At 39.2% G+C, this 16,268-nt stretch overlaps 1 protein-coding gene across 11 annotated transcripts in view; it reads left to right on the top strand.

Moving 5' to 3' along the window:
- The window catches only part of rasal2 (RAS protein activator like 2), a 512,219-nt gene that overhangs the window by 424,671 nt on the left and 71,280 nt on the right, over positions 1 to 16,268 (top strand). For all 11 annotated transcript variants that reach the window (XM_069937683.1, XM_069937680.1, XM_069937678.1 and 8 more), the window contains 2 exons: positions 11,452 to 11,550; positions 14,990 to 15,544. In XM_069937683.1, the coding sequence (XP_069793784.1) occupies positions 11,452 to 11,550; positions 14,990 to 15,544 (654 nt within the window). The remainder of the gene's footprint in view (positions 1 to 11,451; positions 11,551 to 14,989; positions 15,545 to 16,268) is intronic.

Below are 16,268 nucleotides of genomic sequence, written 5' to 3'. Positions count from 1 at the left end.
AACATAAGAAAGATGTTACTATTGTTGCAATGTCAAAAGACAGATGAATATCCTAATTGGATTGAGATGGAGTTGAAATTGAAATCCCTCAGAAAAACCTCCCTATGGGCGGTATTGGGGACATCATTACCTATCTCCTTTCAAAAATTGACAAAGAACTTAATAATGACACATAGGTTGAAGATCTGGAATCAATTCAGAAATTTTTTTGGACTTACAGGATTTATAGTTACAAGTCCTATACTATCTAATTATTTATTTCAACCAGCTATTTTAGATGCCAGTTTTCAAGATTGGAATTTTTTAGGTATTAATAGTTTTAAAGATTTTTTTTATACAAAAACATTTTATGTCTTCAACAATTGGTGATGACATTTAACCTATCAAATAGACATTATTTCAAATGCTATCAAATTCGACATTTTTTTTCGGTCTCAGCTCTTAACATTTCCTACTCTTCCTGACCTAAGTTTTATCAATGAACTCTTCAAGTTACAATTTACTTATAAAGGCATGGTATCTGCTTTATATTATAAATTATTGAATATGAAAGCCATCTCTTTAAGTGGAATTAAAACTGAATGGGAGAATGATCTGAATATCTTTCTCAGAAGAAGAATGGACTTCAATTTTGGGCATGATTTATGATTCATCATTTTGTGCTAGGCATAGTCTTATTCAGTTCAAAGGGCTACATCGTGTACATTACTCCAAAGTCAAACTTGCTTGAATTTATCCAGATACTAGTTCACTTTATGACAAATGTAAAATATTTGATGCCTCTTTGTTACGTCAATTTTGGATTGGCCCTAATTTACAAAAATATTGGACTGATATTTTTAGAACTTTTTCAACCATTTTTAAGATCACTTAAGATCCATGTCCTGTAATTGTACTATTTGGTTTTTCTAAAAGTATAAATATTATAGGTTATAGCATTCTCCACTTTATTAGCAAGAAGACCAATTCTGTTAAAATGGAAAGATGAGTTCCCACCTATACATAATCAATGGCTATTAGAAATTATATCCTTTTTAAATCTGAAGAAAATTAGGCATAATGTCATAAAAATCAAGATTTCTTTTGATAAACTTGGGGCTCATTTATAGCTCACTTCCATAATTTGACTAATTAGGTGCAATGATGAATGTCACTGTTTGGATCTACTGAGGCTGCTTGTTTGGATTTAACACTACTTACAATATTAATTTTAACCTCGATTGCCATGGGTTTGAATTTTTTTCTTTTCTTTTTTTTCTTACAATATTGTATGTATTATCATTGGATTTAGAATTAAGTAGTATTGCTACTGTACCATATGTTATTTGTTAATCTGCAAAGGTTTCATTGTAATTAATTTAGTGCTTTTTTTTGTTCTTCTGATAAAACTCAATAAAAATAATTTTAGAAGAAAGCGTGACATTGTTGAGGCCACATTTGGAGAATTGTGTGCAGTTTTGGTCACCTAACTACAGGAAAGATATAAATAAGATAGAAAGGGTGCAGAGAAGATTTACTAGGATGTTGCCCGGACTTCAGAAACTGAGCTACAGGGAATGATTAAACAGGTTAGGGCTTTATTCCCTGGACCATAGGAGAATGAAGGGAGATTTGAGGAGGAAAAATTTTGAGGAGGAAGGACAAAATAAATAAAGGGAGGCGTTTCCACTGAGATTAGGTGAAATACAAGCCAGAGGACACGGGTTAAGGCTGAAAGGGGAAAAATTTAGGGGGAAACATGAGGAGGAATTTCTTCATGCAGAGTGGTGGGAGTGTGGAATGAGCTGCCAGCTAAAGTGGTGAAAGCGGACTCAATTTTATCATTTAAGAAAAATTTGGACAGGTACATGGATAGGAGATGTATGGAGGGCTATGGACTCGGTGCATGTCAGTGTGACTAGGCAGAAAAATGCTTCAGCATGGACTAGATTAAGGTCCGAAGAGGCCTCCTTATTTATTTAGACATACAGCATGGTAACAAGCCATTTCGGCCCACGAGTCTGTGCTGCCAATTTATACCCAATTAACCTATACCTGTGATGTTTTATTGTTCTAATAAAGGCATAAAAGGAGAATTGGATGTGGTTGACTGAGTGAATGCATTGAAAGAGATAATAGCAGACAGGTAATAGTTGGCTTTTAATTCATAAATAACTGGAGACTTGGATGCTCTTCAAACTGCGCTGAGAAAGACTGTTTATGATAGCCCTAGCCGTAGCAAAAAAATGTATTATGTCAACCTGGAAATTGGAAGATAATTTGAAAATACAACAATGGTATATAGAAATGAATAAATGTATTCCATTAGAAAAAATAACATATAGTTTAAGAAATAATATTGAAATATTCGAACAAGTATGGGAGCCTTACATTAAATACAATAGCGAAAACCTACCGGGGACAAACATTACCTAAGTTGATGGAAGGAGAAGGAAAGAAAAGAATGGACTCAGTAGAATTTCTGGTGTATTTTTGTTGAATGACAACATTGTCTGACTGGTTTAATGCAACCTAGATTGTATACCTAAAATGGATGAGAGTGGGGGGGTGGGGGGGTGGCTTTGGAGGAGGGAGGGGGGGGGGGGGAGAAAAAGTCACTGTATATGTGTGAAAAAGAAAAAGTGTATATCAAAAAAAAAGAGAAAGACTGTTTATCAAGTGTGAGTGAATTGGTTCCAGCAAAGTAAGTGTGGGAATGGAATTGAATTGAGAGCCACCTGAGACGACTTGTATATGACCATACAGCTCTTTTATCAGAAGGACATGAGAACATTGGAACAGACAGGTGAATGCAATACAGGAACATTTATAGGTAAATAATCAGTGTAGGCGAGGCCTCTTGTAGGAGAATTGTAGTGGGGTATAAGGAAATAGCAGAAGAATTAAAGAATTCCTTTGTTTCTGTCTTAATGGATGAAGACAAACATATATTGGAGAATCAAGTATACGATTCAAAAGATAGTGCAGAAGAGATGGGTGATCTTAAAAGATGATAAATCCCATTAATTTATATCCTGATATTTTAAACAAAGGTGCTTTAGAGATAGTGAATGTGAGATAAAGTGCCAGGACCAGACGATATTTACCCAAGGCTACTGTGTGAAGCCCAGGTAAGAGATTTCTGAGCCACTGCTTATAATCTTCACACCATTGCTGTGGACAGGAGAAGTAACCAGATGATTGGAGGGTCGGAAATATTGTTCCCCTCTTCAAGAAAGGGAGTATAATTAACCAAGGAAATTATAGACCATGAGAATTTCTTCAGTGGCGGGGAGGCTGTTGGAGAGGATCCTGAGAGAGACAGGATGTAGAAACATCTAGAGAGGCATGATCTGATTAGGGATAGTCAGTATAGCTTCATCGGAGCAAGTTCTGTCTCACAAGCCTGAACTAATTCTTTGAGGATGTAAGAAAACACAATGATGAAGATAGCTAAAGTGATGGTGTAGGATGGAAGGCTTCTAGATAGTTGGCCATGGAAGATGGAGCCTATACTGGCGGGATGGTTTGCATCTGAACTGCGGGGGGACTAATATCCTCATAGAAAGGTTTGCTAGTACTGCATGGTGGATTTAAACTAGATTTGCAGGGGGATAGGAGCCAGAGTGCCAGAGCAGATAGTAGAGTGGAGGAGGAGAAAGATAAAGTTAAGACTGCATTTAGAGACAAATGCATCTATTTCAAAGCAAGAAGTATTGTTGGATCAGCAGATGAGCTTAGACTATGGATTGGCATGGAATTATGATATTGTGGCCATTAGTGAAACTTGTTTGCAGGAGGGGCAGATAATCTTCCAGGATTCTGTTCTTTTAGATGTGATAGAGCTAGAGGGATGAAAGGGGGAGGAGTGACATTGCTTGTCAGGGAAAATATCACAGCTGTGCTCAGGCAGGTCAGAGCGTTTGTCTATTGAAGTTATTTGGATGAAGCAGAGGAACCCAAAAGGTATGGCCATGCTCATGGGTGGTGTTACAGACCATCCAATAATCAATGAGAATTAAAGGAGCAAATCTGCGGGAAGATAACAGGCAGCTGCAGGAAACAAAAAGTTGTGATAGTATGTGTTTTTTAACTTTCCACATATTGACTGGGACTCCCGTACTGTGAAAGGGGTGGATGGTTTGGAGTTTGTCAAATGTGTTCAAGTAAGTTTTCTACATCAATATGTAGAGGTACCAAATGAAGAGAGTACAATACTGGATCTCCTATGGCGGAGCGAAACAGGACATGTGACAGAAGATTGTGTTGGGGAATACTTTGGATACAGCGATCATAATGCCATTAGTTTCAAGATTATTATGGATTAGGTTAAGTCTGTTCTTTAGGTTCAGATTCTAAATTGGAGTAAGGCCAATTTAAGGAAATGAAAAAGGATCTAAAAATAAGTGGATTGGGCTCGGGCAAAGATGAAAATTTGTGAGTACAGAGTTTGTACATTCCTGTCGGATTAAAGACAAAGTTAACAGGTTTAAGGAATATTGGTTTTCTAGGGGTATTGTGAATATGGTTAAGAAGAAGAGAGGTGTTTAGGAGGTATAGGTAACACAGAGCAAATGAGGTACTTGAATATGCAAATTCAAGAAAAAAACTTAAGGGAAATCAGGAGGGCTGAAAGAAGAAGTGAGGTTGCTTTGACAGACAAGATTAAAGAAAATCCTAAGGGCTTCTACAGGTAAATTAAGAGCAAAATGATAGAAAGGGAGAAAATAGGTCCTCTTGAAGATTGGAGTGGTTGGTTATGTATAGAGCCACAGATGTTTTCTTTCTTTGCATCAATATTCACTCAGGGAACTGGCACAGAGTTATGGGAAGTAAGGAAAACAAGCAGAGAGGTCATGGAATCTATACAGATTAAAGAGGAGGAGGTGCTTGCTATCTTGAAGCAAATAAAGGTGGATAAATCCTCAGGGCCGTCAAGTTATTCTCTTGGACCTTGAGGGTGGCAAATGTAGAAATTGCAGGAGCCCTGGCAGAAATATTTGAAATATCCTTAGCCACAGTTGAGGAGCTGGAGGATTGGAGGAAAGGTCACGTTGTTCTGTTGTTTAAAAAAGGCTCCAAATCTCCAAATGTAACCCTGGAAAATATAGGCTGGTGAGCCTAAAGTCAGTAGTAGATATATTAGTGGAAGGTGTGCTAAGAGATCCGATATCCAATTATTTGGATAAAGGATAGTCAACATGGCCTTGTGAGTGGTAGGTCAAATTTAACCAATGTAATAATTTTCACGGAAGTTACCAGGAATGTCGATAAAGGAAAGAGTGTGGATGGTTGATAAGGTCCCACATGGGAGTTTAGTCAGGAAGATTAATTCACTTGGTATCCATGGTGAGCTAGTAAATTGGATTTGATATTGGCTTTATGGGAGAAGTCAGAGAATGGTACTAAATGATTGCCTCTCTGACTGTAGGCCTGTGACTAGCCATGTGTCTCAAGGATTTGAGCTAGATCCATTGTTGTTTGTCATCTATATCAATGATCTAGATAATAATGTGGTTAATTGGATCAACAAATTTTCAGATGACACAAAGTTTGGAGATGTTATGTATGGTATGGGTGACTTTCAAAGCTTGCAGAGGGATCTGGATGAGTTGAAAAAGTGGGCTGCAAAATGGCAGGTGGAATTTTATACTGACAAGTGTGTCATGTTGCATTTTAGAAGGGCAAACCAAGGTAGGACATAAGCAGTAAACAATAGGGCACTAAGAAAAGTAGTGGGGGGTGGGGGGGGGGGGCGTTGTCTGGCAATACAGATACATAATTCCCCGAAAGAGGTGTTGTAGGTAGATAAGCTTCTCAGGAGCACTTTTAGCATATTGGCCTTCATAAATCAAAGTATTGAGTATAGGAGTGAGGATATTATGGTAAAGTTGTACAAGACATTGGTGAGGAGTACTGTGTGCAGATTTAGTCACCTAACTACAGGAAAGATATAAATAAGATAGAAAGAAGCATAGAAGACTTGCTAGGATGTTGCTGGGACTTCAGGAACAGAGTTACAGGGAAAGGATAAACAGGTTAGGACTTTATTCCCTGGAACATAGAAGAATGAGGGGAGATTTGATAAATGTATACTAAATTATAATGGGTATAGAAATAATAAATGTAAGTAGGCTTTTTCACTGTGGTTAGGTGAGATACAAACCAGAGGACAATGGTTAAAGGTAAAAGAGGAGATGTTTAGGTGGAACATTAGATGAAATTTCTTCACACAGTGTGGTGGGAAGATGGAACAAGCTGCCAGCAGAAGTGGTGAATGCGGGCTCAATTTTAACAAGCAAGAAACTTTGGACAGACATTTCAATGGGACAGATATGGAATGGGTGCAGGTCAGAAAGACTGTAGAGTAATAGTTTGGCATAAACTAGAAGGGCTGAAGGGCCAGTTTTTCTGTGCTGTAATGTTCTATGGTAAGCGGTGGATGTCATATATATGAATTCAGTAAGGCATTTGATAAAGTTCCCATGCAAGACTTGTTAAGAGGCATGCAATCCAAGGAGACCTTGTTTTGTGGAAACAGAATTGGCTTGCCCAGAGAAGGCTCTCTTTGTAAATGGTTTGAATTCTGCATGGAGGTTGGTGACCAATGTTGTTCTGCTAGGATCTTTTCTGGGTCCCCTCCTCTTTTTCATTTTTATAAATGACCTGGAGGAAGAAGTGGAAGTGTGCTTATAAATTTGCAGATGACATGAAAGTTGGTGGTGGTGTGAATAGTCTGGAGGATTACCAAAAGCTACAGATGTAAATTGCTGGCAGGCAGAGCTGTGCTGAGAAGTTGCAGATGGAGTTTAACCCACAAAACTGTGAAGTGGTTCATTTTGGTAGGTCAAATTTGAAGGCAAAATACAATATTTCAGGGAGGGCTCTGACCAGTGTAGACAAACTGAGAGGTCTTGGGTTCTGTGACCAGAGGGTTCTCAAAGCTGCTACAGATTAATAGTGTAATTAAGAAGATGTGTGGCCTTCATTAACTAGGATTGAGTTCATGAGCGGTGAGGAAATGTTGCAGCTATACAAGATCTTGATTAAGTACACTGAAATAATGTGTTCAGTTCTGGTCACTTCACAACAGAAAGGATGTGGATGCTGTCAAGAGGGTGCAGAGGAGATTTTCAAGGATTCTCCCTGGATTGGAGTGCCTGCCTTATGAGGAAAGGTTGAATGAACTTTGTCTTTTCTCCTGAAGAAATCTTCAATGAGGGGTGACCTGATCGAAGTTTACAAAATATGAAAGTCACTGATTGTGTGGTTAGCTAGAGGCATTTTCCCAGGGTTGAAATGGCTAACGTGAGGGTGTATCGTTTTAAGGTGCTTGGGTAAAGTGGGGATATAAGAGATCAAGTTTTCAACACACAAAGTTGTGGGTGCAAGGAATGTGGGTGCTGGCCATGATGCTGAAGGCAGGTGCAACATGATCTGTAAAAATAATTATACAATTACATGATAGCACTGAGAAAAATTGAGGGCTATGCAATTTGGAAATTCTGGGCAGTTGTTAGAATAGGTTATTAGGATGGGAATTGCTGTTGATTTATGTCCTAATATCTATCATATACTTTCAGAAGACATTCAGTCAGGTTCCAACAAAAGAGTTTTATTAAATTAAAGCTTATGAAAAGGTTATTTCATGAACCTGGATGAGTTTGCTGAAGTATAAAAGTTAATGGATAATTTTATTATAACGTGTAATATTTTATGTGCAATTGACGAGGAAGATAGATGCATTTTAAGGAAATGCAATTCAAGAATACATCTGCCTTATCAGTCAGCAAACTCCTGATAATAGTGAGAAGCTGGAAAGTCTCAGAAGGTCAGGCATCATCTATGGAGATCAAAGGAAAATCAGCATTTCAGGTCAGGACCCTTTCATGAGATTGTTCATTTCTGTCTGACCTGTTAAGTAATTCTAGCACCTTCATTTCTTCTACTTCAATGCTTTTTTGTGCATGTGCAAAAGTCTCCTATAAACATCAAGATATGCAGGTTCAATTGTTCTTCCAACTGAATTTTGAGCCAAAATGTGTGGGTAGGTTAAGAATATAGATAAGCTGTGCTTGCTCTGAATAGTAGAGCTGCTGCAAGGCCTGAACGCCATCTGGCCACAATGCAGCTGATCATATCCTGCATAGTATGGATCCTACATGATATTCATCTTATTTCTCACAGGCCTACATTGTCTACCGCTGCCCCAGCATGTGAAATTTTAAATTATTCTCCATGCTACCTCATTGTACCCAATTTCTGCAACTGCTCCTCTTTTTCTGTGAAAAAATGGCCACCTTTAAAAGGACATTATAGTTGCACATGATTGATCAACAGATGACAAGAAGAGCTCACAGAACTTAGAGATTGTTCTCTTTCGATACTTTATTGGATCTGCTTGTTTTGATGTGATGTTAATATCCCGTCAGTAAATTCCTTCAATGTTCTTTGTTGATTGAATGCTGTGTGCAAAATTTTTTGAATCATGGTTTTGTGGCTATTCCCTTAAAAGCTCTTCATTGGCAGTTTTCTCGACAACCATGTTGCTATCATTTAAATTTCAGGTGATCCCATCTTTTTAAATTTTTTTTAAGTTTGGAGATACAGCATGGTAAGTAACATCCTTCCAGCCCACAAGCATATGCCACCCAAGTATACCAATTGACCTGCTAACCCCTTATGTTTTCGGAGGGTGGAAGGAAAGTGAAGCTCCCAGAGGAAACTCACGCAGGCATGGGAAGAATGTACAAACTCCTTTCAGACAGTACCAGTTAGAAATTCAGGTAGCCAGTGTTGCAATCTCTGCTGGGGAGTCTGTTGACAGGAGACCATTCCTCAATCCCCAAGGACATGGTTTTCCTTGCGCTACTGCTGTCATGAACCTCTGGGTACGGACAATTGCCAGTAGATGTCCTAGTCTGCCCTTTTTTTTGCTGTAAAGGAGACTTAAGCTCTGTCGTGTGATCTTTTCTGGTATTTTAATTTTCCCTTGACATTGGAGAATATATGTGGTGAGGACCTCTATTCAAAGTTCAGATTTATTGTCAAAATACATACATGGCATCATATGCAACCTTTTTTCCTGCAGGCCAGGCAGGATTTCTACATATCGGTAGGGCAAGAAAAATGTACTGTAGTCAAAAACAGATAAGAATACAAAAGAGAGAAATGTGAACAAAGGAAGAAATGCAGACAAACTGCAATACAAAAAAAAAGGTTCATTAAAAATATTATTATGCAAAGTAATAGCCCTTAAATGAGTCTGTGAGTTTGTTGTTCGGGAGTCTAATGTTGTAAGGGTAGCAACTGTTGCTGAACTTGCTAGTATGAGTCTGTAGATGCTGGGGTCCAGTGCTGTAAACAGACGTGCTGGAGAAATTCAGCAGATCACGCTTGGGCCTGAGTCAGGTATTAACAAAAGCAGGCAGGTGCTTGAATAAAAAGGTGGGAGGAGGAGCAGAGAGAGGAAGGGCCAAAGGGAGTTGCACAAGTAGGAGGTCATTGGTGGATACAGGGGAGAGGGTAGAATAGAAAAAAGCTGCAAAGTGATTGGGGAGGGGCAGCACTAAATGAAGAGGGAAGAGAAGTAGTTGGGGAGCTGGAGGGAAGGAGACAGAGAGGTAGGGAAAGAGGGAGACTTGGGGAGGTGATGAGCAGAAATTAGAGACCTTTATATCAGTTGTAGTTTTCATAATATCTTGACACACTTGCTCTGAAACCCATATTGAGGTTAAAAAACTGAGTGGTTCAGTCAGCTCCGGTCTAAGCAGCAACATGGATCAGTTCCAATTTGCCTACTGCCGAAATAGGTCTATCTCACTGGGTCTTGACAAACCCTGGAACACCTGGATAGAAAAGAGGCATACATCAGGATGCTCTTTATTGACTACAGTCCAGCATTCAAACCATCATCCTCTTGTAAACTAATCAGCAAGTCCTGAGCCGCAATACTCCATTGTGCAATTGGATCCTGGATTTCCTCACTTCAGACACTAATCAATGTTCATGGGCAAGAACCTCTACAATCTCCATCAGCAATGGAGTACCACAGGGTTGCATACCTTTCCCTCTGTTCTACTTGCACTACATCTATGAATGTGTGGCTCGGTATGACAGCAACACCATATACAAATCTGCTGAAAATACCACAGCAGTAGGTTGCTTATGGGAAAGAGATTGGAAACTTGGCTGAATGGTGTACTAACAATAACCTTGCACCCAATGTCACCAAGACCATGGAGCTGATTGTCAACTTCAGGAAAGGAAAACCAGAGGTGTATGATCCACTGATCATTGGTGGATCAGAGGTGGAAAGGGTGAAAAAAATTTAAATTCCTGGGGGTCACTATCTTGGAGGACCCTTCCCTTACTTATGCCATTGTGAAGAAAGCACAGCAGTGCCTCTACTTCCTCCAGAGTTTTCTGAGGTTTGGTATGCCAGTGGAAACCTTGGAAAACTTCTACAGATGTGCAGTGGAAAGTGTTCTAACTGACTACATCACAGCCTGGTATTGGGCACCAATGCCTCTGAGTTCAAAAGGTAGTAAGCTTTGGCCACTACCTCACAGATGAAAATAGCTTCATGGAATGTTGCTGTCAGAGAGCAGCAGTAATCATGAAAGATCTACACCACCCAGGACATGCTCTGTTCTTGCTGCTGCCATCAGGAAAGAGGTATAGGTGCCACAAGAATAAAACCTCCAGGTTCAGGAATAGCTGCTATCCCTCAACCGTCAGAGTCCTGAACCACAGGCTCATTCAGAAACTCATATAAAGGAGCCTTACTTTGTTCATTATTTATTACCAAACATTTATTTTCTGCATTTTGATCAGTCAGTTTGTTTACATTTCTTTATTTTGTTTTCTTTGTATACATTTTCTTATTGAGCACAATTTACAGTTACCGGTAATTAGAAATTTTGCTGGCCCACAGGAAAAGAGTCTCAGGGTTCTATGTGATTGTACTCCGACAATAAATTTGAGCGTTGACTTTGAACCTATTGAAAGCATTCAATGTATAATTCTGGGAAGGACAGATTAATGCTGACATTTTTTTGTAAAAGGATTGAGTTAAACGCTGTCAGTCTGAGTTGTATTCCTTTGGCTTTGACTTGTGCAACTGTGCTCAGATCTGTCAGCCAGAATCATACGTCCTTCATGACAGTGGGTTAGAGCAGAGTACAAATGTTACTGGAGTTTCCAGTCCTCTTATGGACACTCGCACATTTTATTTTATTCAGCGTTGCTTTGGTACACAACACATGACTCTTAAGCATTCTTGTAAAAGCATGCAGCATCTTCAACTGGTTTTTCAAGATTCACTATCCAAAGTTGTATTTGAATGTTTCATATCTGCACTAAATGGGTATGGCATTAAGCCCCTCGTGATGTTTTGTCAGAGAAAGAAAGAGTTTTCATCTTGCATTTGGAATAAAAACAGACCATAACTTGACACACATTGCATTGCAGGTTTCATATGCAGGAGGAAGTAAATGCTTTAGCTGTTCATCTGTGGCAGAGAGAGATAAGTGGATGGAGAACCTTCGGAGAACAGTGCAACCAAACAAGGTAGTTATATTTTTGTCACAATGTAGTAATAAACTGTGTTTAAAATAGTTTGTTTTGCTTTACAACTGGATTATCAAATGCAGCAGATAAAAATGTACACTTTAACAATCCAAGAGGCAGTGTTTAGATTATCATCAGTAAGAGAATGTAAGGTTTGTTTGCATTTGCCCAGTTTTATTATCTGCAAATGATATTGACATTTTTCAGAGTATTGATTAAAGGGTGGGATAGATATCCTGTGACACGTTGGCTCCTTTTCATTGCATGTTTATGGTATTTCATTGCACATTGCCTGCTGCCCTTGTAGTGGTGTGCAGAATCAGACATGGCCTGCCGGGTTAGAGTGCCCTACAAAACTCTGGACACAAGGTTATATTTTTCTCAATTCAGAGGTTTGAAGACGGGTCACTTCTAATTGGTATCATCCACAAGTTTCAATCTTAATCACTAGAGTTTTGAGTTCCATTGCGGAATTCTAAGCTGGAGAAATCAGTAGATGGATGTGTTCTGGATACCTGTATGACAACATGGGCAGGATTGTCCAGACAAATTGGATATATCTTTCAGCGGAGTCATTTTAATGCATATAGAGTAATGAACTCATGCTCACTAACAATCTGTCCCTTGGAAAGTTGCCCTGAATTTCATTGATTCATTGGGTCAGTTTTGCTCTTCAATGTGATCAGGCTTATCTCATCTTGGATTCAGATTTAAATGAGGATACTATGGGACGTTGGTCTGAATGATGTTACCAATGGAAAATGAGTAGTGCTGATACAGTAGACAATGATGTTTTTAACTGTCATTCTTTTGGAAGTCTTGGCAGATCCTTTGTTCCAAAGGGTGTTTTCTGTGGCAAGCTGATTTTTCTGAACAGAAGTAAGGGTTTGAACAGTCATTACTGCAGGGCTGCAATGAACATGGCATTCATAATGATATTTATAAAGTTCATACTGTTGGAGGATGCAAAATGTAATTAAGAATATACTCATTAGGTCTGAATAATTACATCAGTGTTGCTGATTTAATCTGCAACTTTCTGCTCTCACAGTAATGCTGTTATTCACCTCTCAGCCTTATATAATGCTGTGAGGACTCTGCCTTCTTTCTCCAAGGACTGTAAACCCTGGAAACGGTGCGTGCACTCCGATTTTTGACGGTGTTCATATGTGTGGCTGGCTCTGTGCTTTCATTTTTGTGCTCAGTTCACCGTCACATTCAATCTTCTTTCGGATCTTTTCATTACTGCTTGCCAGCAAGTCAACTGCTGGTGTGTTTTTCAAATAAATATGACAGTGGTGTGCAGATTGTGTAGTGTTGTTGGACTGCTTGAAGCAAACATTGCTTTCACCTGAGCTGAGCTTATACAAAACTTCAGTACATGACAAGGTACCTTGACTGTGTGTCCATGCTGTTGATCTATCCACAACCTTGATCATGCTGACAGAATTGTCAGCAAACTGAATTGTGTCCCACAGGATTCACTTGGTCCACAAGTCACTCACAAAGTTACACGTGCAAGTTTTTTTTACCCAATGCAAATTTTCACTCAACTTATTACTTGAAGAAATGGTCCTACCCTCATTAGCCAGCTTCCCTTAATTGCACCTGCTCGAACTTGCACCTCATAAGAATTTGTGTCAGTAATATCAATGGATGTGCTCATCTGTTCCCGTTGCTTTCTGGGATTGATCATATCTTTCTTGAGTGCATTTCATTTGCGCGTGTGAGCACCTGTATCTGTGTGCATATTTGCATGTGTGCACCTGTATCTGTGCGTGTGTGCGTGCGTGTGTGTGTGTGTGTGTGTGTGTGTGTGTGTGTGTGTGTGCGTGCGCCTGTATTTGTGTATGTGTGTTTGCGTGTGTGCCTGCATTGGTGTGTTTGTGTGTGCACCTGTATCAGTGTGTTTGTGTGTGCCTGTATCGGTGTGCACACGTGTGCTTGTATCAGTGCGTGCGTGTGTGCCTGTATCTGCATGTATCTGTGTGTGTGTCTGTGCATGTTTGTATATGTGTAGGGATGGGCATGTTTTTATCTGTGTATAGATGTGTGTGTGCCTGCCTTTATGTGTATAGTATTGTCACACTTATTTTTTATTTGTTTTGCCTGTTGATTAAATACTGCAGTCATCCATCTCTGATTGTTAATTTTTCTTTCTTCATTTACATCTACAGCATATGTCTCTTTATACATGGGTTGTTTTTGTTGCAGAAGACTTCAAGTCTTTGAATGTTCTCCTTTGGCTTGATATTTTTTTTTGTGAAAGTTGGCTAAATTATTGATTGCAGTAATAGCATTAAACGCTGAGCCCTTATTCTGGTTGTGCCTTATCAGCAAGGTTCGTTTGCCTGTCTTCTACTCCACCACATAAAAACATTTCAAAATATTTTGGAAAGATATTAATATAATATAAACCAAAGCATACAAATTGTTCAGATTGCTGGGTATTATGCATTTTCATGTGCTCTTTTCTCAATGGGCATTTTTGAAGCCATAATTAATTACTTTTCTAAGTGCAAAATCCTCAACTCACCCACTTGGATCAAATATCTGGAGCACCCAACAGGCTTGGTGGCTTTCCTGTTCTGCTGGGGAATGTGTGCAAAGAGCTCAGAATTGACATTTGCTCTACTATCTCCCTCCTGCAGTGGGGCTACAGATGGAGCACTGTATCTGGTCCTGAGCAAGGGATTTCTCCTAACCATACTGTGGATGTCTGCTTCAGTGGTCAACCGGACGATGGAGAAGCTTCAAGTCCCAACTTCAGATCTAGAAACCAGTTGGAAAATAATTACTCCTAAAATTGTGCAAATAAGCACTTCAAAACACACCTCTTTCAATTTCGCAATCACTGAAACTCCTTTTCCTTACAAACTAATGATTGGAAATTTGTTAGAGTAACCCTTCAGTTCAATTAAAATTTTAATCTTCAGGGAGACAGATGATGATTAAGATAACAGAAGTTCAATAGAATTCTTATTTAAAATAGATTTTGCCTATTGTAAGCTCTAATTAATGGAAGGTGCTTGAAATCTCACATGAACGCCCCTCAAGATTCAGTGTTAGGAGAAACAACTTAATTTGACAGTGCAAGATAAGCAATGTAAAGCTGACCATCACATGTTTCTGAATTGTCTGGGACTGGTTGGCAAGATTTGAGTCCTTTGATGGTCTGCTACTGGGAAAAAGCACCAAACAAGTGCTAGGCTATCAATATTTACAAAAATAAAGGAAGTTGCAGGGGAAAGGAAATCAGGCGAGATCAAATATCCAGTTTTTTGACTCTGCCTCTCATCACAATCACAGTCAATTTCAAAAATTGGCATGGCTTTGGGTTATATAACCTGGAAAGGTTTTTAACACCGTTGAAATTTAATTATTAAAAAATTATTGAACTGAGAAATATTGATGGATTGTTTTCACTTTATCCTTGCAGGACAACTGTCGCCGTGCAGAAAATGTACTCCGTCTTTGGATTATTGAAGCAAAAGACTTGGCCCCCAAAAGGCGGTACTTCTGTGAACTGTGTCTAGATGACACACTTTATGCACGAACTACCAGTAAAATGAAAGCTGATAATCTGTTTTGGGGTGAGCACTTTGAATTTTACACATTGCCAATGGTCAGGAACATTACTGTACATATTTACAAGGATATGGACAAGAAGAAAAAGAAAGATAAGAATAACTATGTAGGATTGATCAATATTCCGATCACTAGTGTCACTGGTCGGCAATTCATGGAGAAATGGTACCCAGTCAGCACACCAAATGCAAACAAGGGCAAAGGAGGAAGTCCTTGCATCCGCATCAAATGCCGCTATCAAACAATTGCCATTCTTCCCATGGAACAGTACAAGGAGTTTGCAGAGTTTGTCACCAATAACTACACCATGTTATGCTCTGTCCTGGAGCCAGTTATTAGCGTGAAGAACAAAGAAGAGATGGCCTGCACACTTGTTCACATCTTGCAAAGTACCGGTCGTGCAAAGGTAGGCAAAAAAATAATTCTTCCAGGAAAGTCGCGACTTGCTTATCATCGTCCTTCTCTGTTCATCAACTGAACCAGTTCACAATATTGTCAGCAAATTTGTTGCATTACGTGTTGGCTATTTATTCTGTTCCATTCAAGCAACTGGGTCTTTTGGAAGGGTCTTCTTCCTGTTCAAGTTGCATGAGTAGCTGTTATTTTCTAGGTGGATGATGACCTGCAAATTTGGCCATTAAGGCTCTGAGTTTGGGTGTTTGGGGTTTTCCTGAGAAGTTGTCACCATGATGCTAACTTTGCCAATCTGCCTCCACCTTGATGAAGTTGATGGCTCTCATTTCTCCGATTACGACTCCGTCACAGTAAGACCTTTCAAGGTGAAAGTATAATGGACTCCAAAACAACATCAGGGAGGGGAAAAAACTGTCCAGTGATTCCCTTGCTGTGACCCTGAAAAGACAGCTGCCATTTTCTCTTGTTGTTCTCTGACAAAGGGTAGCTGGGGAGAATGGGGGAAATTATTACATCGTAACAGGTTTGCTCTTCTGTGATTAAACTTGAATCGTATCACTGGGGCACACAGTGAGAACCCACAATTTTCATGTCTATTTAATTCCTAAAACAGGAATATCCATCGATTTGCTTGGAGGAAAGGTTTAACTTTTTAAAACCAATCTTTTGTAACCATCCAAACAGGAATTTTGCTACCACTTGGTCACGAGATGATT

Source organism: Narcine bancroftii, chromosome 5 (assembly GCF_036971445.1).
Source record: "Narcine bancroftii isolate sNarBan1 chromosome 5, sNarBan1.hap1, whole genome shotgun sequence".
Taxonomy (NCBI): Eukaryota; Metazoa; Chordata; class Chondrichthyes; order Torpediniformes; family Narcinidae; genus Narcine; species Narcine bancroftii.
Note: the sequence above shows the minus strand (reverse complement) of the source record. Positions and strands in the feature narration are given on the sequence as shown.